The sequence below is a fragment of the Cherax quadricarinatus genome, chromosome 1 (genome assembly GCF_038502225.1).
Source record: "Cherax quadricarinatus isolate ZL_2023a chromosome 1, ASM3850222v1, whole genome shotgun sequence".
Taxonomy (NCBI): domain Eukaryota; kingdom Metazoa; phylum Arthropoda; class Malacostraca; order Decapoda; family Parastacidae; genus Cherax; species Cherax quadricarinatus.
The window spans coordinates 6,997,442-7,020,601 of record NC_091292.1 but is presented as its reverse complement, the minus strand read 5'-3'; the positions used below and the strand labels follow the sequence as shown (position 1 = coordinate 7,020,601).

At 47.6% G+C, this 23,160-nt stretch overlaps 1 protein-coding gene across 3 annotated transcripts in view; it reads left to right on the top strand.

Moving 5' to 3' along the window:
- The window catches only part of LOC138853608 (uncharacterized), a 145,686-nt gene extending 132,427 nt beyond the window's left edge, over nucleotides 1-13,259 (top strand). For 2 of the 3 annotated variants that reach the window (XM_070091338.1, XM_070091374.1), the window contains one exon: nucleotides 12,317-13,259. In XM_070091338.1, the coding sequence (XP_069947439.1) occupies nucleotides 12,462-13,112 (651 nt within the window). In that variant the 5' untranslated portion in view covers nucleotides 12,317-12,461 and the 3' untranslated portion in view covers nucleotides 13,113-13,259. Of the gene's footprint in view, nucleotides 1-10,697; nucleotides 10,746-12,316 lie in introns of those variants that run through there. The other variant, XM_070091400.1, reaches the window with a different exon arrangement.
- The last annotated feature ends 9,901 nt before the right edge of the window (nucleotides 13,260-23,160 follow it).

Here is a 23,160-nt window from a genome sequence, read left to right as displayed (position 1 = left end):
CTCGTTTTGAAAGTTCTCATTATCCATCCTATCATTTTCTTTGCACGTGCGATCGTGGCACTGTTGTGATCCTTGAAAGTGAGATCCTCAGACATTACTACTCCCAGGTCCCTTACATTATTTTTCCGCTCTATTGTATGGCCGGAGTCAGTAGTATACTCTGTTCTAGTTATTATCTCCTCCAGTTTTCCATAACGGAGTAGTTGGAATTTGTCCTCATTGAACATCATATTGTTTACCGTTGCCCACTGGAAAACTTTGTTTATATCTTCTTGGAGGTTAACCGCGTCCTCAGCAGATGACAGCCTCATGCAGATCCTAGTATTATCCGCAAAGGATGATACGGTGCTGTGGTGTATATCTCTGTTTATGTCTGATATGAGGATAAAGAATAAGATGGGGGCGAGTACTGTGCCTTGTATGGTACCATGACAAAACTCTCCTTGTACATAAGACAGCCCACATCTCTCCGGTACTGAAGGTTCTGGTGGAATGACAGATCTGTCCAAGTTGGGTCCAGGCGCGAGATGAGTCCCCTTGAAAATTTCGTCAGTTCAGCAGTCTTCTTCGGTCGAAAACAGGCGATTATAACGCTGGAGAAGTAATTTTGAGGTGATCAGTCCGTCAGCCATGAAAGATTTTGACAAAACATTATTATAATTATTATTATTATTATTATTATTATTATTATTATTATTATTATTATGTGTCTTTAGTTTATCGGTATTGTATACCATTTATAATGTAATGATCTCCATCACGTGCAGAAGTCGTAGATAACACTGGAGGGGGGGAGGAGAATGAGGAGGCAATCCAAGCATGTGGTGCATACTCGAGATGTAAGACCTTGAGTCCAACTCTCAGACAGTGTCTGTGGTAAAGCACTTGGCCCTCATCACGTTGTTCATACATACTAGGTAGAGTGTTGGCTAATGTTCCTCTTTAACTCTCCATCTCTGGGGCCACAACTTCTTTCTATCCCACTTTTCCAATTCCCTCTCTAACCCCTCCCCTCTCCCTCTCATCTCCCGTTCACTCGACTCCCTCTCGCTCCATCTTCAAGATTTAGCAATAACTTAACAGATATACGCTGGATTTACTGCACAGATTCTGACAAGATGTTTGAAATTCAATGCTGTGCATTGCGATGTTGCGGTGACGGTGGTAGTGGTGGTGATAGTGGTGGTAGAGATGCTGGTAGTGGTGATGGTGGTTGTGGTGGTCCCTGAGTTATTGTTGATTGATGATGAGGGTGGTAGTAGTAGTGGTGGTGGTGATGATAGTGGTTACAGTGATGGGTAGCTCCAATTTCCTGGATTAAGAGGCTTGACAGTGTAAAATACCTCCAGTGAAAACCAGAACTCAAAAAATGTTAAGGGACCACGACTCTTCAACACCTTCCCTTCACGCATGAGGGGGGATGGGATTACCAAGCATCCTCTTGAATGTCTTCGAGAGGGAACTAGACACATATCTCAAAAACAGTTCCTGATCAGCCTAGTTGTGGTGCATACATGGAACTGCAGGCTGCAGGCACTAACGGTTTGATCGATCAAGCCATCAACCAGGAGGCCTGGTCTGGGATCGGACCTCAGGGGCGGTGACCCCCGGAAGCAACTCCAGGTAAAGCCCTGACCAGCTATATCTAACTAACTTGTACATGGGGTATATATGTTTTGTGTGGTCAACCAAAATGCGTAGTTAATCACATTCCATTTTTGTATCATGCAAAACTGAATGCACAAGCAGTGTGCTGCTACGCTATTATATATAACAATTACATAGTGGAAACAAAAGCAAACCATTTCCCTCTCGTGTTCCATTACACACAGGATGGTTCTCATACACAGTGTTATGTGTCAGCCTGAGCTGGCAGGCTTCAGTAGGACAATGAAGACATCGTTAAGTATTCCATTAGAGGTTCATCGGCTACGACAGCTTCAAGGGTTTCCTTCCGGCAGAGCTGCAGTTACTATCACTTGAGAATTACAATCTCTCAACTGATTTGAATACACGACTTGTAAGGTGTCCCGTAGCTGGACTGCTAGAGCTGAACTCATCTCACACGCATTGAGGTCCGTGGTTCGATCCCCGGTACGGGTGGACACATTAGCACGTGTTTCATTAAGACACCTGCTGTCCCTGCTCACCCATAAGTATAATGGGTAGTATCTGGATGTTAATGGACTAGTATCGGTGGCATCCTGGGGACAAAATTGACCTAATTTGCCCTACATACTCTGCATAACAAATGACTTTCTATATAACAGTGTGTCATTGAGGCTAACTTGTCGTAATAAAGATAATAATAATAATAATAATAATTATTATTATTATTATTATTATTATTATTATTATTATTATTATTATTATTATCAACTGGCCTAGAAACACGACCAGGCTGATTACCAGGAAGTTTAATCCCAAACCTACACACTAAAGACAGAGATAAATAGATGAAAGTGTAACATAAACCCATTGTAAAGGAGGGGAGCCGTCGGCACAATAAGAGAACACTGTATCAACGTCCGTGAGACTAATTCTTGAACTTACGCATTCAGAAAAAACGTATCTTTCCATGTCAAGTCAGTTAGGTGTGTCTGGCAAAACTGATAACTACATATTAGCAAATACCAGGAGCCTACTTATGTTGGCAAACTGGCTAACTGTGTAGTTAAGATTCTGCCTGGCACGCCCTATTACTGACCTTGTCATCAGTGAGAGGCTGTGCGAGTGAATGTGAGAGAATGTGAGTGAATGTGAGAGAATGTGAGTGAATGTGAGAGAATGTGAGAGAAAGGGATTACATGAGTCCTCGAACTATTGGCTGGGACGCTGTTATAAGCTGTGGGTACCAGAGCTCTCATACTAGGGTAATGGTACCATGACCATGATACCACAGAATGGATATTAGGGCCAGGCCATTAGGGTACTGGTACCAGAGCCTCGATACCAGGGTATAGATATCAGGACCCGGCCATTAGGGTATGGGTATCAGGGCCTGGATACTAGGGTATGGATACCAGGACCTAGATACTAGGGCATGCTTCAAGACTCGATATTTTGAGCAATTATTATTGTTATTATTATTATTATTATTAAATTCATGGGGAATGGGAGGCTGTCAGGTTTGATCAGAGAAAAGGGAGGAGGAAGCCCCATCTCCTTGGATCAAGAGCCCTTCACCAGCCCCAAGGCGCCCCTCTCTTGAAGGGTTATAATTATTCTTCAAATCATTCTTATTTTTTCAACAAACCGGCCGTATCCCACCGAGACAGGGTGACCTTAAGAGAAAAACGAAAGTTTCTCTTTGTAAATTTAGTAATATATACAGGAGAAGGGGTTACTAGCCCCTTGCTACTGGCATTTTAGTCTCCTCTTACAACACGCATGGCTTACGGAGGAAGAATTCTGTTCCACTTCCCCATGGAGATAAGAGGAAATAAACAAGAACAAGAACTAGAAAGAAAATAGAAGAAAACCCAAAGGGGTGTGTATATATATGCTTGCACATGTATGTGTAGTGTGACCTAAGTGTAAGTAGAAGTAGCAAGACGTACCTGAAATCTTGCATGTTTATGAGACAGAAAAAAGACACCAGCAATGCTTCCGTCATGTAAAACGATTACAGGCGTCCGTTTTACACTCGGCAGGACAGTAGTACCTCCCTGGCTGGTTGCTGTCTACCAACCTATTACCACAGGACGGTAGTACCTCCCTGGATTGTTTCTGTCTACCAACCTACTACCACAGGACAGTAGTGCCTTCCTGGGAAGTTGCTGTCTTCCAACCTATTACCACAGGACGGTAGTACCTCCCTGGGTGGTTGCTGTCTACCAACCTACTACCACAGGACAGTAGTACCTTCCTGGGCAGTTGCTGTTTTCCAACCTACTACCACAGGACGGTAGTACCTCACTGGGTGGTTGCTGTCTACCAACCTACTACCACAGGATGGTAGTACCTCCCTGGGTGGTTACTGTCTACCAACCTACTACCACAGGACGGTAGTACCTCCCTGGGTGGTTGCTGTCTACCAGCCTACTACCACAGAACGGTAGTATATCCCTGGGCAGTTGCCGTCTACCAACCTACTACCACAGGACGGTAGTACCTCTCTGGGAAGTTGCCGTCTACTAACCTACTACCACAGGATGGTAGTACCTCCCAGGGCGGTTCCTGTCTACCAGCCTATTACCACAGAATGGTAGTACCTCCCTGGGCGGTTGCTGTCTGCCAACCTACTACCACAGGACGGTAATACCTCGCTGGGTAGTTGCTGTCTTCCAAACTACTACCACAGAAAAGTAGTATCTCCTTGAGTGGTTGCTGTCTACCAACCTGCTACCACAGGACGGTAGTACCTCCCTGGGTGGTTGCTGTCTACCAACCTACTACCACAGGACGGTAGTGCCTCCCTGGGTGGTTGCTGTCTACCAACCTATTACCACAGGACGGTAGTACCTCCCTGGGTGGTTGTTGTCTACCAAGCTACTACCACAGGACGGTAGTACCTCCTTGGGTGGTTACCGTCTACCAACCTATTACCACAGGACGGTAGTACCTCCCTGGGTGGTTGCTGTCTACCAACCTACTACCACAGGACGGTATTACCTTCCTGGGTGGTTGCTGTCTACCAACCTGTTACCACATGACAATAGTACCTCCCTGGGTGGTTGTCTGCCAACCTACTACCACAGGACAGTAGTACCTCCCTGGGTGGTTCCTGTCTACCTACCTACTACCATACGACAGTAGTACCTTCCTGGGCGGTTGCTGTCTACCAGCCTACTACCACAGGACGGTAGTACCTCCCTGGGTGGTTGCTGTCTACCAACCTACTACCACAGAACAGTAGTACCTCCCTGGGTGGTTGTCGTCTGCCAACCTACTACCACAGAACAGTAGTACCTCCCTGGGTGGTTGCTGTCTACCAACCTACTACCACAGGACGGTAGTACCTCTCTGGGTGGTCGCTGTCTACCAACCTACTACCACAGGACGGTAGTACCTCCCTGGGTGGTTGCTGTCTACCAAGCTACTACCACAGGACGGTAGTACCTCCCTGGAATGTTTCTGTCTACCAGCCTATTACCACAGGACGGTAGTACCTTCCTGGGTGGTTGCTGTCGACCAACCTTCTACCACAGGACGGTAGTACCTCGCTGGGTGGTTGCTGTCTACCAACCTACTACCACAGGACGGTAGTACTTCCCTGGGTGGTTGCTGTCTACCAACCTACTACCACAGGACGGTAGTACCTCCCTGGGTGGTTGGTGTCTGCCAACCTACTACCACAGGACGGTAGCACCTCCCTGGGTGATTGCTGTCTACCAACCTACTACCACAGGACGGTAGTACCTCCCTGGGTGGTTGGTGTCTACCTACCTACTACCACAGGACGGTAGTACCTCCCTGGGAGGTTGTTGTCTACCAGCCTACTTCCACAGAACGGTAGTACCTTCCTGGGGGGTTGCTGTCTACCAGCCTACTACCACAGGACGGTAGTACCTCCCTGGGTGGTTGCTGTCTACCAACCTACTACCACAGGACGGTAGTACCTCCTTGGGTGGTTACTGTCTACCAACCTACTACCACAGGACGGTATTACCTTCCTGGGTGGTTGCTGTCTACCAACCTGTTACCACATGACAATAGTACCTCCCTGAGTGGTTGTCTACCAACCTACTACCACAGTACAGTAGTACCTCCCTGGGTGGTTGCTGTCTACCAACCTACTACAATAGGACAGTAGTACCTTCCTGGGCGGTTGCTGTCTACCAGCCTACTACCACAGGACGGTAGTACCTCCCTGGGTGGTTGCTGTCTACCAACCTACTACCACAGAAGAGTAGTACCTCCCTGGGTGGTTGTCGTCTGCCAACCTACTACCACAGGACGGTAGTACCTCCCTGGGTGGTTGCTGTCTACCAAGCTACTAATACAGGACGGAAGTACCTCCCTCGTTGGTTGCTGTCTACCAACCTACTACCACAGGACGGTAGTACCTCCCTGGGTGGTTGCTGTCTACCAAGCTACTACCACAGGACGGTAGTACCTCCCTGGATTGTTACTGTCTACAACCTACTACCACAGGACGGTAGTACCTTCCTGGGTGGTTGCTGTCTACCAACCTACTACCACAGGACGGTAGTACCTCCCTATGTGGTTGCTGTCTACCAACCTACTACCACAGTACAGTAGTACCTCCCTGGGTGGTTGCTGTCTACCAACCTACTACCACATGACAGTAGTACCTTCCTGGGCGGTTGCTGTCTACCAGCCTACTACCACAGGACGGTAGTACCTCCCTGGGTGGTTGCTGTCTACCAACCTACTACCACAGAACAGTAGTACCTCCCTGGGTGGTTGTCGTCTGCCAACCTACTACCACAGGACGGTAGTAGCTCCCTGGGTGGTTCCTGTCTACCAAGCTACTACCACAGGACGGTAGTACCTCCCTCGTTGGTTGCTGTCTACCAACCTACTACCACAGGACGGTAGTACCTCCCTGGGTGGTTGCTGTCTACCAAGCTACTACCACAGGACGGTAGTACCTCCCTGGATTGTTACCGTCTACCAACCTACTACCACAGGAAGGTAGTACCTTCCTGGGTGGTTGCTGTCTACCAACCTACTATCACAGGACGGTAGTACCTCCCTATGTGGTTGCTGCCTACCAACCTACTACCACAGGACGGTAGTACCTCACTGGGTGGTTGCTGTCTAACAACCTACTACCACAGGACGGAAGTACCTCCCTGGGTGGTTGTTGTCTGCCAACCTACTATCACAGGACGGTAGTACCTCCCTAGGTGATTGCTGTCTACCAACCTACTACCACAGGACGGTAGTACCTCCCTGGGTGGTTACTGTCTACCAACCTACTACCACAGGACGGTAGTACCTTCCTGGGCGGTTGTTGTCTACCAGCCTACTTCCACAGGACGGTAGTACCTTCCTGGGGGGTTGCTGTCTACCAGCCTACTACCACAGGACGGTAGTACCTCCCTGGGTGGTTGCTGTCTACCAACCTACTACCACAGAACGCTAGTGCCTCCCTGGGTGGTTGCTGTCTACCAACCTACTACCACAGGACGGTAGTACCTCTCTGGGTGGTTGCTGTCTACGAAACTACTACCACAGGACGGTAGTACCTCACTGGGTGGTTGCTGTCTACCAACTTACTACTACTGGACGGTAGTACCTCCCTGGATTGTTACTGTCTACCAACCTACTACCACAGGACGGTAGTATCTTCCTGGGTGGTTGCTGTCTACCAACCTACTACCACAGGACGGTAGTACCTCCCTGGGTGGTCGCTGTCTACCAACCTACTACCACAGGACGGTAGTACCTCTCTGGATGGTTACTGTCTACCAACCTACTACCACAGGACGGTAGTACCTCCCTGGGTGGTCGCTGTCTACCAACCTACTACCACAGGACGGTAGTACCTCCCTGGATGGTTACTGTCTACCAACCTATTGCCACAGGACGGTAGTACCTCCCTGGGTGGTTGTTTTCTGCCAACCTACTACCACAGGACGGTAGTACCTTTCTGGGAGATTGCTGTCTACCAACCTACTAGCACAGGACGGTAGTATCTCCCTGGGTGGTTACTGTCTACCAACCTACTACCACAGGACGGTAGTACCTTCCTGGGAGGTTGTTGTCTACCAGCCTACTTCCACAGGACGGTAGTACCTCCCTGGGTGGTTACTGTCTACCAACCTACTACCACAGGACGGTAGTACCTTCCTGGGCGGTTGTTGTCTACCAACCTACTAGCACAAGACGGTAGTACCTCCCTGGGTGGTTACTGTCTACCAACCTACTACCACAGGACGGTAGTACCTCCCTGGATTTATCTGGAGAGATTATCTGGAGATTATCTGTCAATAGTACCGTACGGTACTAGTGACAGACGTCTTGTACAGTCAATAGTACCGTACGGTACTAGTGACAGACGTCTTGTACAGAGACTACCTTCCTCTACTCCTGAAGGCACACCACAACTTCAAGATTAGGACTGAAGAAGCCACTCGTGGCGGAACGTTTCCTCTGTCTTATGGACATAAGTGTCTTTTTCCACATCTTATTGTTATCAGGAAACTGTTTTTAACTTTACGTAATTGCTTTAAATTTGCATAACTAAAAAATGTTACCGACCTTAGTTACAATGTACTGATGCTGCTAAACAAAGGTGAGAAATTTTAAGATACAAGTGTGAATATAAGGAGACCAGAGACAGGAGTGACCACTGGTGAGTATAAGGAGACCAGAGGCAGGACTGACCGATGGTGAGTATAAGGAGACTAGAGGCAGGTGTGACCGCTGGTGAGTATAAAGATACCAGAGGCAGGACTGATCGATGGTGAGTATAAGGAGACTAGAGGCAGGTGTGACCGCTGGTGAGTATAAGGAGACCAGAGGCAGGTGTGACCGATGGTGACTATAAAGATACCGGAGGCAGGAGTGACCGCTGGTGAGTATAAGGAGACCAGAGGCAGGAGTGACCGATGGTGAGTATAAAGATACCGGAGGCAGGAGTGACCGCTGGTGAGTATAAGGAGACCAGAGGCAGGATTGACCGATGGTGACTATAAAGATACCGGAGGCAGGAGTGACCGCTGGTGAGTATAAGGAGACCAGAGGCAGGAGTGACCGCTGGTGAGTATAAGGAGACCAGAGGCAGGATTGACCGATGGTGAGTATAAAGATACCGGAGGCAGGAGTGACCGCTTGTCAGTATAAGGAGACCAGAGGCAGGAGTGACCGCTGGTGATATGGAGAACTTATGTTGATAATGCCAGGCCGTCTGAACATTTGTGTATGTTTGGCCAGCCAAGTGTAATGAGAGATTAACATACACCGCGTAGTGTGTCGCCCAGATGTGGTAGACGTCAGTGAAGGCAGGGTTAGTAGGGCTCCAGGTGTAGCCTCGTTTATGTTTACACGTTTATGTCTTGAAATAACAGAGGTTGAGAGGGCTTTTCACTGACACAGTGAGAAGCCTGCTCACAGTTACTTGACAGAAAGTCGAGCCTTCAACACTCGCGGTGGTCTCACTAGTGTTTGTTTACGTGGAGTTTACCTGGAGTCTCTTCCGATAGTCACCGCCCCCGCTGCCTGGTCCCAGATCATACTTCATGGTTGCTGGCCTGATCGATCAAGCTGTTAGTGTCCGCCACACGCAGTCCAAAGTATGTACTATAACCCGGCTGATCTTTAATAAGTATAAATGAGCTGACACAAAATTACGTTTGGCTGCCCTCGAAGACGATTAATGTTCAAATATAGTTGTTTCCTGGAGACGGCATACTGTGTGGCAAACAAGAGTGAAAGATAGTCCTCTTATCTCACTTCTTCACATTGTCTCTAAGAAACCTTAACTATACAGTGAGAACCTAAGATAGAAAGAGTCCTCTAGGCTTTAACCTCCGTCACGTCAATCCCATACTGGTTCCCGTTTGATTATGCAGCTGTCCACCATGCGAAGCTGGAGCGGGGGGGATTACATCACAGATGACACATAATAACAGCCAACATATGCAACTCCGGCATGGCGGACTAGTACATGGGTGGTGGTGGGTTAAGGGTGAAATAAGACCTGGAATGGTTCACTGGAAGTGGAACCTGACTTGTGGCTGAGGTGAAGAACGCTGTGGGAGGACTGGACACACACATGATATGACACTGGGGGAAGGGAGGGAGAGGTGGGTGGCAGGAGAGAGTCACTGGGATGGCCCACACTGGCAGTGGGCACTGCTGGGAAGACAAGCATTCTTTGCTTCCTTCATCATGACCCCAAGACAAAATATTAAGTGCCGCCTGAGCGGCTGGTTTACTTTGCGCCCTCATGCTAAGCCTGCCAGCGGTATCGCAAGAAAAAGATGACAGAGCTCATCCTGGGTCTTCGTCACATCCCGCTGGACATAGTGACAGACTTCCCTAAGACAACGTGTAGATACAGTTACGAAAAATATTCTCACCACGACTACTACAATCATAGGTCATTTAACACTCATCACCACAATCACTGGTCATTTAACATACCACTACAATCATTGGTCACATAATATACTCTCTATTACAATCACTGGTCATTTAACAGACTCTCCACTACAATCACTGGTCATTTAACAGACTCTCCACTACAATCACTGGTCATTTAACAGACTCTCCACTACAATCATTGATCTTTTAATAGACTAACCCCTTCAATCATTGGTCATTTAACCGGCTACAGACTCGTTAAATATCACCTCATTAATCTTTTCAGGGTGGGAAATGCAGACACAATCACAACATTTCAGATATCACGTCATTAACATTCCTTTGACGTGTATTTCCTCCTTTATCCTCTCTCTCTCTCTCTCTCTCTCTCTCTCTCTCTCTCTCTATCTCTCTCTCTCTCTCTCTCTCTCTCTCTCTCTCTCTCTCTCTCTCTCTCTCTCTCTCTCTCTCTCTCTCTCTCTCTCTCTCTTTCTCTCTCTCTCTCCCTTTCCCCTTGACTCAATCTCGTCCCCTTACTTCCTGTCCTCCCCTACCCATCCCCTGCATCCCCCTCCCCGACATCCCCCTCCCCTCTCCCCCTCTTCTTATTTATAGTCTGGCTCTCAAGTGATTTGAGAACAGAGGCTGCCAACATTAAACTCATATCAGAGGATAATGTACGAGTGTTGAAGCAGTGTGTTGGAGCAGTGTGTTGGAGCAGTGTGTTGGAGCAGTGTGTTGGAGCAGTGTGTTGTAGTAGTGTTTTGGAGCAGTGTGTTGGAGCAGGGTGCTGGAGCAATGTGTTGGAGTAGCGTTGGAGCAACCCCTTCCTTCTTCCCCCTCACTGTCATTTCCCCCTCTCACTCTCATCTTCTCTCCTCACATCTCTCTCTTTACCCTTTCTTCAAGGAAGAGAAGTGGAAAAGGAGCAAAAGGAGGACATAGAAAATGAAGAGGAGACGAGCAAAGAATGAGAAAATAACAAAGAGAATAAATGACACGAGTAGGAATAGAAGGGGGAAGAAAAAAAAGGAGAGGAATAGGAGAAGAAAGAATGTCTGATGAATAAAGAGAAGAATGGACGGGGACTCGAAGTGCAGAAGGACGGGGACTCGAAGTGCAGAAGGTCCCTTGCGACTTCTCTCCAGTATATAATCTGGTATTTGCGATGTTATCCTGTTTTTCTCAGCCCTGGTGCCTGTTCACGGGTCCTCTTCACTTGACTGATTTCATCTCACAGGATAAATGCACCGTGAGGTTCATTTCTCTCAGTGTGTGTACACACGGAGAATTTAATCCCTAACTTGGGGATAAAAGTTGTCTTGTCTGGTGGTTAGAAGGTTACGTGCAGCCTTAATGACCTTCGTATAGTTGATTGGTTTATAAGCCTCATTAACCACTAACCTGATTCCATTAGTTTCCTCTTCCGCCTTCAGGGCTTAATAGCTCGTACTCCGTTACCAGTCTTCTCTCTCTCTCTCTCTCTCTCTCTCTCTCTCTCTCTCTTTCTCTCTCTCTCTCTCTCTCTCTCTCTCTCTCTCTCTGCCTCCGTATTTAATTACTTTCCCCCTACTGGTATTAAATTTCGTCATCCACCTACCATCCCCGTGACTGATCTTTATTTATCATTGTCCATGTACCTTGTCCTCGTTTCCCGCATGTCAAATACTCTCTCCTTATCTACTCTGTAAATTCCTCTGAACATCGTTTACGTTGTGATCATGTCTCCCCCTGTGCTTCTTCACCCCTAGGTTTATAGGTTCACTTTCTTCAGCTTTCCTAACAGTGAATCTTTCTTAGTTCCGGTTCTAGTTCGGTAGGGAATGTTTGGTGTTTGACCAGATGTGTGTGTGTGTGTGTGTGTGTGTGTTTGTTCTTGTGTATGTGTACGAGTGTGCGCATGTGTGTGTCTGTGTGATGTCAATAAAAATAATAATTAATAATATTATTATTGTTATTAAGTAATTACCATTAACAAGAGCATCCTCCCTTCAGATAATTTTCAAGAGTAGTTCACAACATGTCACTGTTCCTTGTTTAATGAAGCAACACACACACACACACACACACACACACATACACACACACACACACACACACACACACACACACACACACACACACACACACACACACACACACACACACACACACACACACACACACACACTGCCTTAAACTCCGTTATGACGAAAATTTGAGAAAGATGCAGCCGGGAGAGCAAGCTGCCTCCAGCGCTTTTATGAATTTCCCAGACGTGGGGCCATTTTGCTTCTCTTTTTTATATATATAACCGCATATTTTTCTCTCCCGGCAGACACGACTCATGAGAAGTGCTGGAAGCGGGTGATGGACGCTACTTAGAACTTCCCAGGACGCTCGTAGGACGCCCATATGGCGTCTACTGGCCACTTGCTGGACGTCCTCCTTCTCCCTTGGCAGCTGCCTATTTCCAAGTAACTATGAGGCCAAGAGATGGGCGTGGGATCAAACGCCTCCCATCCTGCCGGTGCACAGCTTTTGCCGAGCCTCTTCGCACGCCCACGCCCACGGGAACACCGGTCCAGAGGACCTGGTGCCTCGCAAGGAGTCTCTGGCTCATGGCTTCGAACTCCTGTTCCTGCGAAAACTTAGGAGAAAACATTGCAAAACCGGCTGCTGGAGCCATGTCCGCAGAGGGATATGTCTCGTGCCGTGACCTGACTGAACTTCCGGTTCACAGAGTGTCGGGAGCTCCCAAATCGACGGCGCAGGCAATCAAAGCTAGACGAACTTCAAAACCTCTGACGTGCGGAGAAGAATCGGCGGAAACTTCGATCACGGTCGTGACGGCGAAGTTGGGCCAACGGGGGCAGTTGCGTCGCCGCCGCTATAGTTCGTGGCGAGCGCTGAGCCTGCTGGTGTTGCTCGCTGCGGTATTGCGCCCTGTGTTGGCCTGCCCTGCGGCCTGCACCTGCACCACACTCTCCACCTCCTCCAGAGTGCCGGGGATCAAGGAGAACCGCAAAGCCAAGGGCGGAGTGAGAATGGCTTGCGTTGGGGCTGGACTGACAGCCGCCCCTCGACCCCACCTCAACCACACCCTCAACCCAGCCTCAGTCACCAGGATGTGAGTACTTTAATTAACACGTCTGAAGTCTTATAGTATACCTGGAGAGGGTTTCCAGGGGTCAACGCCCCCACGGCCCGGTCTGTGACCAGGCCTCGCGGTGAATCAGGGCCTGATCAACCAGGCTGTTACTGCTGCATCTCCATAACTGCATCATGTATATTAGCTACATGAAATAATTTTAAGACGTAAAAGGAATCTTACTGTCGTCTTAAAGATGTAGTAGCCATGTCCGGTGGAGTTTGGTAAAGACCCGCTGTAACTTCTGTTATTTTGTAGTCTTTGTCTTCTGTGCCGCTGCTGTTGCAGGTACTTTACCTGGCTTACATTGCTAGAATTGGGTAAATCTGCATAAGTTGCATTAGCCTGGGCAATTCTAACCTTACGAATGGTGATATAATGTACACAGAGGAGAGAAGTGTGGCACAGTGTGTGGAGTGGTGTGGCACAGAGTGTGGAGAGTGCTGTGGCACTGTGTGGAGAGAGGTGTGGCACAGAGTGTGGAGAGAGATGTGGGACTGTGTGGAGAGAGGTGTGGCACAGAGTGTGGAGAGTGATGTGGCACAGAGTGTGGAGAGTGGTGTGGCACAGAGTATGGGGAGTGGTGTGGCACAGAGTATGGAGAGTGGCGTGACACAGAGTGTGGAGAGTGGTGTGGCACAGAGTGTGGAGAGTGGCGTGGCACAGAGTATGGAGAGTGGTGTGGCACAGAGTATGGAGAGTGGCGTGACACAGAGTGTGGAGAGTGGTGGAGAGTGGTGTGGCACAGAGTGTGGAGAGTGGTATGGCACAGAGTGTGGAGAGTGGTGTGGCACAGAGTGTGGAGAGTGGTGTGGCACAGAGTGTGGAGAGTGGCGTGGCACTGTGTGGAGAGAGGTGTGGCACAGAGTATGGAGAGTGGTGTGGAACTGTGTGGAGAGAGGTGTGGCACAGAGTATGGAGAGTGGTGTGGAACTGCGTGGAGAGAGGTGTGGCACAGAGTATGGAGAGTGGTGTGGAACTGTGTGGAGAGAGGTGTGGCACAGAGTATAGAGAGTGGTGTGGAACTGTGTGGAGAGAGGTGTGGCACAGAGTATGGAGAGTTGTGTGGCACAGAGTATGGAGAGTGGTGTGGCACAGAGTGTGGAGAGTGGTGTGGCACAGAGTGTGGAGAGTGGTGTGGCACAGAGTGTGGAGAGTGGTGTGGCACAGAGTGTGGAAAGAAGTGTGGCACAGAGTATGGAGAGTGGTGTGGCACAGAGTGTGGAGAGAGGTGTGGCGCAGAGTGTGGAGTGGTGTGGCACAATGTGGAGAGTGGTGTGGCACAGAGTGTGGAGAGTGGTGTGACACAGAGTGTGGAGAGTGGTGTGGCACAGAGTGTGGAGAGTGGTGTGGCACAGAGTGTAAAGAAAGATGTCGCCACATCTTGCTCACTTGGTAGCAGACTCAGTTCACACACTGAGGGACCATGGTTCGACCCCCGGTACGAGCAGAAACGTTGGACATGTTTCCTTGCCCCTGCTGCCGATGTTCACCTAGCAGTAAGTAGGTACCTGGGTGTTAGTCACCGTCCCTCTGTTGCCCTTGTTCACCTAGTAGTAAGTAGGTACCTGGTTATTAGTCACCTTCCCTCTGTTGCCCCTGTTCACCTAGCAGTAAGTAGGTACCTGGGTGTTAGTCACCGTCCCTCTGTTGCCCCCGTTCACCTAGCAGTAAGTAGGTACCTGGGTGTTAGTCACCTTCCTCTGCTGCCCCTGTTCACCTAGCAGTAAGTAGGTACCTGTGTGTCAGCTGAGTGTTGTGGGTCGCATCCGGGGGACGGGGAGAGATCACAGCACTCCCATTGGAAATAAGCCAGTCTGATGACACGGGCTTTACTGGGTTAACCTGGGTTACTAACCCCGGGGTTAGTAACCCAGGTTAACCCAAGAAGTTAGTTGGTTAAAGGGGTGGGGCGTCACCTGTTCACTGCCAGAATATTTTAGTACCTGAAGTAAGAATTAAATTCAACTCAAGACGATATACAAGGAGAGATTTACAATTACAAACAATTACAAATACAAACAATTACAAACAAATATAAACAATTGCAAGGGTTCCTTTTCTCTCGCGGAGAAATTTAAGGTCTGGTGGAGGTGCGTGAGCGCGCGCTCACTGCCTTCAGGATTTGGTACCGTAGGTCTCTTGATCCGAGGAACTGAAGCTGCTCCCTCCCTCCCTTTCGTTCCTCAGGATAGGATGGGCTAGACATCATCACGACATACAGGATACGATGGTCCCACACACACACACACGCACACACACACACACACACACACACACACACACACACACACACACACACACACACACACACACACACACACACACATACACACACACATACACACACATACACACACACATACACACACACACACACACACACACACACACACACACACACACACACACACACACACACACACACACACACACACACACACACACACACACGCACACACACACACAGGACACACAGGACAAAGACAGGATGTTCCAGAGACTGGACACAGTAACAAGGGGACACAGTTGGAAGCTGAAGACACAGATGAATCACAGGGATGTTAGGAAGTATTTCTTCAGCCACAGAGTAGTCAGTAAGTGGAATAGTTTGGGAAGCGATGTAGTGGAGGCAGGATCCATACATAGCTTTAAGCAGAGGTATGATAAAGCTCACGGCTCAGGGAGAGTGACCTAGTAGCGATCAGTGAAGAGGCGGGGCCAGGAGCTCGGACTCGACCCCCGCAACCTCAACTAGGTGAGTACCACCATGTGCTGGACACAGTGCACATATTCGAGGAAGAAGTGAAGAGGCTTCTGAGTGAGCTAGATACCTCAAAGGCAATGGGGCCAGATAACATCTCCCCATGGGTATTGAGAGAGGGAGCAGAGGCGCTATGTGTACCCCTAACAACAATATTCAATACATCTATCGAAACATGGAGATTGCCTGAGGCATGGAAGACAGCAAATGTAGTCCCAATCTTTAAAAAAGGAGACAGACATGAAACATTAAACTACAGACCAGTGTCACTGACATGTATAGTATGCAAAATCATGGAGAAGATTATCAGGAGAAGAGTGGTGGAACACCTAGAAAGGAATGATCTCATCAACAGCAGCCAACATGGTTTCAGGGACGGGAAATCCTGTGTCACAAACCTACTGGAGTTCTATGACATGGTGACAGCGGTAAGACAAGAGAGAGAAGGGTGGGTGGACTGCATATTCTTGGACTGCAAGAAGGCGTTTGACACAGTTCCACACAAGAGATTGGTGCAAAAACTGGAGGACCAAGCAGGGATAACAGGGAAGGCACTACAATGGATCAGGGAATACTTGTCAGGAAGACAGCAGCGAGTCATGGTACGTGGCGAGGTGTCAGAGTGGGCACCTGTGACCAGCGGGGTCCCACAGGGGTCAGTCCTAGGACCAGTGCTGTTTCTGGTATTTGTGAACGACATGACGGAAGGAATAGACTCTGAGGTGTCCCTGTTTGCAGATGACGTGAAGTTGATGAGGAGAATTCACTCGATCGAAGACCAGACAGAACTACAAAGGGATCTGGACAGGCTGCAGACCTGGTCCAGCAATTGGCTCCTGGAGTTCAATCCCACTAAGTGCAAAGTCATGAAGATTGGGGAAGGGCAAAGAAGACCGCAGACGGAGTACAGTCTAGGGGGCCAAAGACTACAAACCTCACTCAAGGAAAAAGATCTTGGGGTGAGTATAACACCAGGCACATCTCCTGAAGCGCACATCAACCAAATAACTGCTGCAGCATATGGGCGCCTAGCAAACCTCAGAAAAGCATTCCGACATCTTAATAAGGAATCGTTCAGGACCCTGTACACCGTGTACGTTAGGCCCACATTGGAGTATGCGGCACCAGTTTGGAACCCACACCTAGCCAAGCACGTAAAGAAACTAGAGAAAGTCCAAAGGTTTGCAACAAGACTAGTCCCAGAGCTAAGAGGTATGTCCTACGAGGAGAGGTTAAGGGAAATCAACCTGACGACACTGGAGGACAGGAGAGATAGGGGGGGGCATGATAACGACATACAAAATACTGAGAGGAATTGACAAGGTGGACAAAGACAGGATGTTCCAGAGACTGGACACAGTAACAAGGGGACACAGTTGGAAGCTGAAGACACAGATGAATCACAGGGATGTTAGGAAGTATTTCTTCAGCCACAGAGTAGTCAGTAAGTGGAATAGTTTGGTAAGCGATGTAGTGGAGGCAGGATCCATACATAGCTTTAAGCAGAGGTATGATAAAGCTCACGGTTCAGGGAGAGTGACCTAGTAGCGATCAGTGAAGAGGCGGGGCCAGGAGCTCGGACTCGACCCCCGCAACCTCAACTAGGTGAGTACAACTAGGTGAGTACACACACACACACACACACACACACACACACACACACACACACACACACACACGCACACACACACACACACACACACACACACACACACACACACACACACACACACATACACACACACACCTGATGGTATTTACATACACGCCAACACTAACGTCCTTGTTATCCGCCTCTGCTAACTACCGTCACCAATTACCCTTAGAGCTCCCCTGATGGACGCTCGTGGAGGGATAGCAACTGGAAGGAGGGACAGAGAGAGAGAGAGAAGGACGAGGGAAGAAGAATTACAGAAAAAAAAGAGAATGGAAGAGAAAACGAGTTTTTGACAGTCAAAACAATCAAGTGTGTGTACTCACCTAGTTGTACTCACCTAGTTGTACTCACCTAGTTGTACTCACCTTGTTGTACTCACCTAGTTGTACTCACCTTGTTGTACTCACCTAGTTGTACTCACCTAGTTGTACTCACCTAGTTGTACTCACCTAGTTGTACTCACCTAGTTGTACTCACCTTGTTGTACTCACCTAGTTGTACTCACCTTGTTGTACTCACCTAGTTGTACTCACCTAGTTGTACTCACCTAGTTGTACTCACCTAGTTGAGGTTGCGGGGGTCGAGTCCGAGCTCCTGGCCCCGCCTCTTCACTGATCGCTACTAGGTCACTCTCCGTGAGCCGTGAGCTTTATCATACCTCTGCTTAAAGCTATGTATGGATCCTGCCTCCACTACATCGCTTCCCAAACTATTCCACTTACTGACTACTCTGTGGCTGAAGAAATACTTCCTAACATCCCTGTGATTCATCTGTGTCTTCAACTTTCAACTGTGTCCCCTTGTTACTGTGTCCAATCTCTGGACCATCCTGTCTCTGTCTACCTTGTCAATTCCTCTCAGTATTTTGTATGTCGTTATCATGTCCCCCCTATCTCTCCTGTCCTCCAGTGTCGACAGGTTGATTCCCCTTAACCTCTCCTCGTAGGACATACCTCTTAGCTCTGGGACTAGTCTTGTTGCAAACCTTTGGACTTTCTCTAGTTTCTTTACGTGCTTGGCTAGGTGTGGGTTCCAAACTGGTGCCGCATACTCCAATATGGGCCTAACGTACACAGTGTACAGGGTCCTGAACGATTCCTTATTAAGATGTCGGAATGCTGTTCTGAGGTTTGCTAGGCGCCCATATGGTGCAGCAGTTATTTGGTTGATGTGCGCTTCAGATGTGCCTGGTGTTATACTCACCCCAAAATCTTTTTCCTCGAGCGAGGTTTGTAGTCTCTGGCCCCCTAGACTGTACTCCGTCTGCGGTCTTCTTTGTCCTTCCCCAATCTTCATGACTTTGCACTTGGTGGGGTTGAACTCCAGGAGCCAATTGCTGGACCAGGTCTGCAGCCTGTCCAGATCCCTTTGTAGTTCTGCCTGGTCTTCGATCGAATGAATTCTTCTCATCAACTTCACGTCATCTGCAAACAGGGACACTTCAGAGTCTATTCCTTCCGTCATGTCGTTCATAAATACCAGAAATAGCACTGGTCCTAGGACTGACCCCTGTGGGACCCCCCTGGTCACAGGTGCCCACTCTGACACCTCGCCACGTACCATGACTCGCTGCTGTCTTCCTGACAAGTATTCCCTGATGCATTGTAGTACCTTTATCCCTGCTTGGTCCTCCAGTTTTTGCACTAATCTCTTGAGGAGTGTGTGTGTGTGTGTGTGTGTGTGTGTGTGTGTGTGTGTGTGTGTGTGTGTGTGTGTGTGTGTGTGTGTGTGTGTGTGTGTGTGTGTGTGTATGTGTGTGTGTATGTGTGTGTGTGTGTGTATGTGTGTCACCGCCTGGTCGACCTATTTGCATTACTTTGTTGGGTACATTTAAGCAAGGATAGTGCCACTGAAGGATAGTGCCACTGAAGGATAGTGCCACTGAAGGATAGTGCCACTGAAGGATAGTACCACTGAAGGATAGTGCCACTGAAGAATGTCATCGGAGGCTCGGGGTGCCTGGGATAGACACAACAAGGTCAGGTCAGCCTGGGCCGCCTGTATAATAAACAGAACCAGCGTTCTTAATAAGTTTTTAGGCAGCATTCAATTAGATAAACAAGAAATACTTTGAGGAGTGACCTTGAGGGTAGACAAGTGTTATGGTCACTCATGTACGGTACATCACCTATGATGTGACCTAGAATGACCCGGTTAAGTCAGTGTAAAGTCAGAGTAAAGTCAGTCACGTAAGTTATCGTCTACAGTAACCTCTTTTATAAAGCTCTACATAATGCGAATTTTTAAAAGTCTTTCTTAGTTTATTATATTCATTTTTGGATACATATATATTTTTTTATATTTTTTGTTATAGTTGCATCATGTAGAATTACTGCACACATATTTAACAGTCAATAAAGAAATGGTTTTAATTGTCTGAGGTGTGGCAGCTGGTGTCCTGGGTGTGGCAGCTGGTGTCCTGGGTGTGGCAGCTGGTGTCCTGGGTGTGGCAGCTGGTGTCCTGGGTGTGGCAGCTGGTGTCCTGGGTGTGGCAGCTGGTGTCCTGGGTGTGGCAGCTGGTGTCTTAGGTGTGGCAGCTGGTGTCCTAAGTGTGGCAGCTGGAGACGTGATGATGAAGTCTCTCAGAACACACATTCCCTCTCACCTTTCACTTCAGTTCCACCTCAATTCCACCTCAGTTCAACACTGGAAACCGCTGACACAGACAACTCTGTGACCCGGCTGATGTATGGCACAGTGATAGCGGAGCGTCAGAGCGACAAGTCTCACATTGGTAAAAGAGAGGAAGATAAGGAAGAAAAATAAAGCCTTTCTTCGTGCCCCTTTTTTCCCGGGAACAAAAGCAAAAAAAGCGCTGAACGCGTCGAAGAATTGTTGATACGACCCACATCTTGCCTCCCCCTCCGCCAGCCAGACACTCGTTATCTCACGGGTATCAGCAGACATGTCCACTGCTGTCTCGCTGCCCAAATGCCAGAAGTAGCGACCCCCAGACAAAGGGGAGAGGCTGATGGCGGTCGAGGTGGTCTGCTCTGACCAGCTCCTGGGTACATGAGGTCTCTCGCATTCTTGTTGTGGTAGTTTATTCCTCAGAGAAAACAACTGGTGATGACATGACACAATTCCCGGAACAAGCTTTTTTTTTGGGGGGGGGGGTCTGTGTATTAATCGTATTCAACACTGGTAAGTAGATAAGGAGCACGTGCAACGAGCACGTGCAACGATATTGACAAAGATACGCAGCCGTTGCACGTGTCTTACTCAACTACTTTATTAGTAATGCCGCAGTAAAAGCTCTGCAACACGTGTCTGTTATTTATATTGTTGACAGACTGTGAGTTGTTTACATTTTTATACAACAATTTAGCGGGAAGGTTGATACTTGGGTCATTTAATTTCTGGATCTTAAAAAAAGTCGCCTGAGATTCCAAGATAGGTGGGCGAAATAGCAGTATTTACATCACAAGAGGCAGTACGGAGAGAGAGAGAGAGAGAGAGAGAGAGAGAGAGAGAGAGAGAGAGAATCCAAGGGTCTCCGATTATATTGAGACGAGTGGTAACTGATGACTCTAGTCCCCATTCTTATTGAGTTTATCTTCTTTCCTATGATCAGCAGCACTGCCGTTTTTAACCAACACTCAAAAGAATGTATGTCATCCAGATACCCAGGTACATGATAGCCCCTCAACAATAGGCTACTCTTTATCCGGGGATAAATTGTGATTCCATCCGGGCAGTTAGTAGGATTACCTGGATTGTGGGATACTAGGGATCGGGGTTCCCTCTCATCTGGGTACTCATCTGCAGCAAAGCTCTAGTTGATGATGTTGTTGATGTGTTGTGTCTTACCGCCAACCTTTGGAGCTTGCATAGTTTGGACCACACTGACTGTATTGGTAAGCATCCATCTTGCCAGAAATAAACTAGTATTTAGTGTGAATAGATGAAGCAAGGTGGAGAGCCATTGCAATTAACTGAGACCTGTCACAGTGTCAAAAGAGGAACTGTTAAGAAGAAATATCCAGAGTAACATGCACTCAAGGCTAAGGCAAGAACTTTCCATGTTGAATGATGCGATCTCGAGCACAGCTTCATACATATAACTTTCCTGTAATGAGGTTGTCCCATCTGGAATGTTTAGAGGCAAGTGTTGCTAGAGCCTTGAGAGTTTCCCAACTCAGTGGTGCCTTAGTGAAGCATGAGTCATGCTAAATCACCCAGGTGGTCTAGCAGAAATTGCTTTGCCAGTTCATTGGATGCTATGGAGGCAAATAAGAAGACTGACAAGTCTATTTGTGAGACCGTGTGTATTCCCGGTTCACCTCGTCTGGCAATGATTCTTGCATTCATTGTTTGTTATGAAGGGAAAGGTTAAGGACCTTTTCTAACAGGGACTTTAGAAGCATATCATTTTCCCTTAGTTTGGGATTGATGATGGATGAGAACCATTGTAAAGAGTATACGAGCTTCGGGAGGAACACTGTAAGCATCTGATAAGTCGGCAAAAAGCATCATACCCATCACTGTCTCTAGGTAATTTTTTACCCCTTAAAATCAGGTTGTTATCACTGTAACTGAGAGGAGTACCAAGGAGAGCACTGTCGGCTAGATCGATGGCTTGTGCTCCTTTCACAGCAACCTTGAGTTGGTCAATGTTCTGTTGATTGTGGGAAGCTGCTTCTCATTTGTAGGGGTTTAGGGGAAGTCCTAAATTCTCTATAGGCTTCCTTTTTTATTTTCCCCAATGTCCTCATCAATGTCAAGTAGAGTGCCATCATTCAGAAAACACATGTTCAGCTCAGTGGGTAACCTTCATATGACTTGCTTAATGACTAAGCAGAAAAGGAGCATTAATTTTGTCTTTCATCATCGAAGGGATTTTGAGATGTCAGAGTAACACGACTGGATGAATGAATAGATGGGAGGGAGACGTCGATGGACGGCTTGGATTACACAATCCATTCGACTAAGTTGAAAGCATTAGTGAAATCCAATTTAATCAGGTTCTTTTTATGATGTGTTAGGTTAGTCATGTATGACCGTGCTGCATGATGCTGCCACACAGCCTTGTGAGGCTGTAAACTTAAGCAAAAGATTATATATATGTATATATATATATATATATATATATATATATATATATATATATATATATATATATATATATATATATATATATATATATATATATATATAGGTAATACATATTTTAAGAAAAAGAGGATAAATAAGTATACACGATATGATGTAGGGCGAAATGACAGTAGTTTGTTGGATTATGTATTGGTAGATAAAAGACTGTTGAGTAGACTTCAGGATGTACATGTCTATAGAGGGGCCACAGATATATCAGATCACTTTCTAGTTGTAGCTACACTGAGAGTAAAAGGTAGATGGGATACAAGGAGAATAGAAGCATCAGGGAAGAGAGAGGTGAAGGTTTATAAACTAAAAGAGGAGGCAGTTAGGGTAAGATATAAACAGCTATTGGAGGATAGATGGGCTAATGAGAGCATAGGCAATGGGGTCGAAGAGGTATGGGGTAGGTTTAAAAATGTAGTGTTAGAGTGTTCAGCAGAAGTTTGTGGTTACAGGAAAGTGGGTGCAGGAGGGAAGAGGAGCGATTGGTGGAATGATGATGTAAAGAGA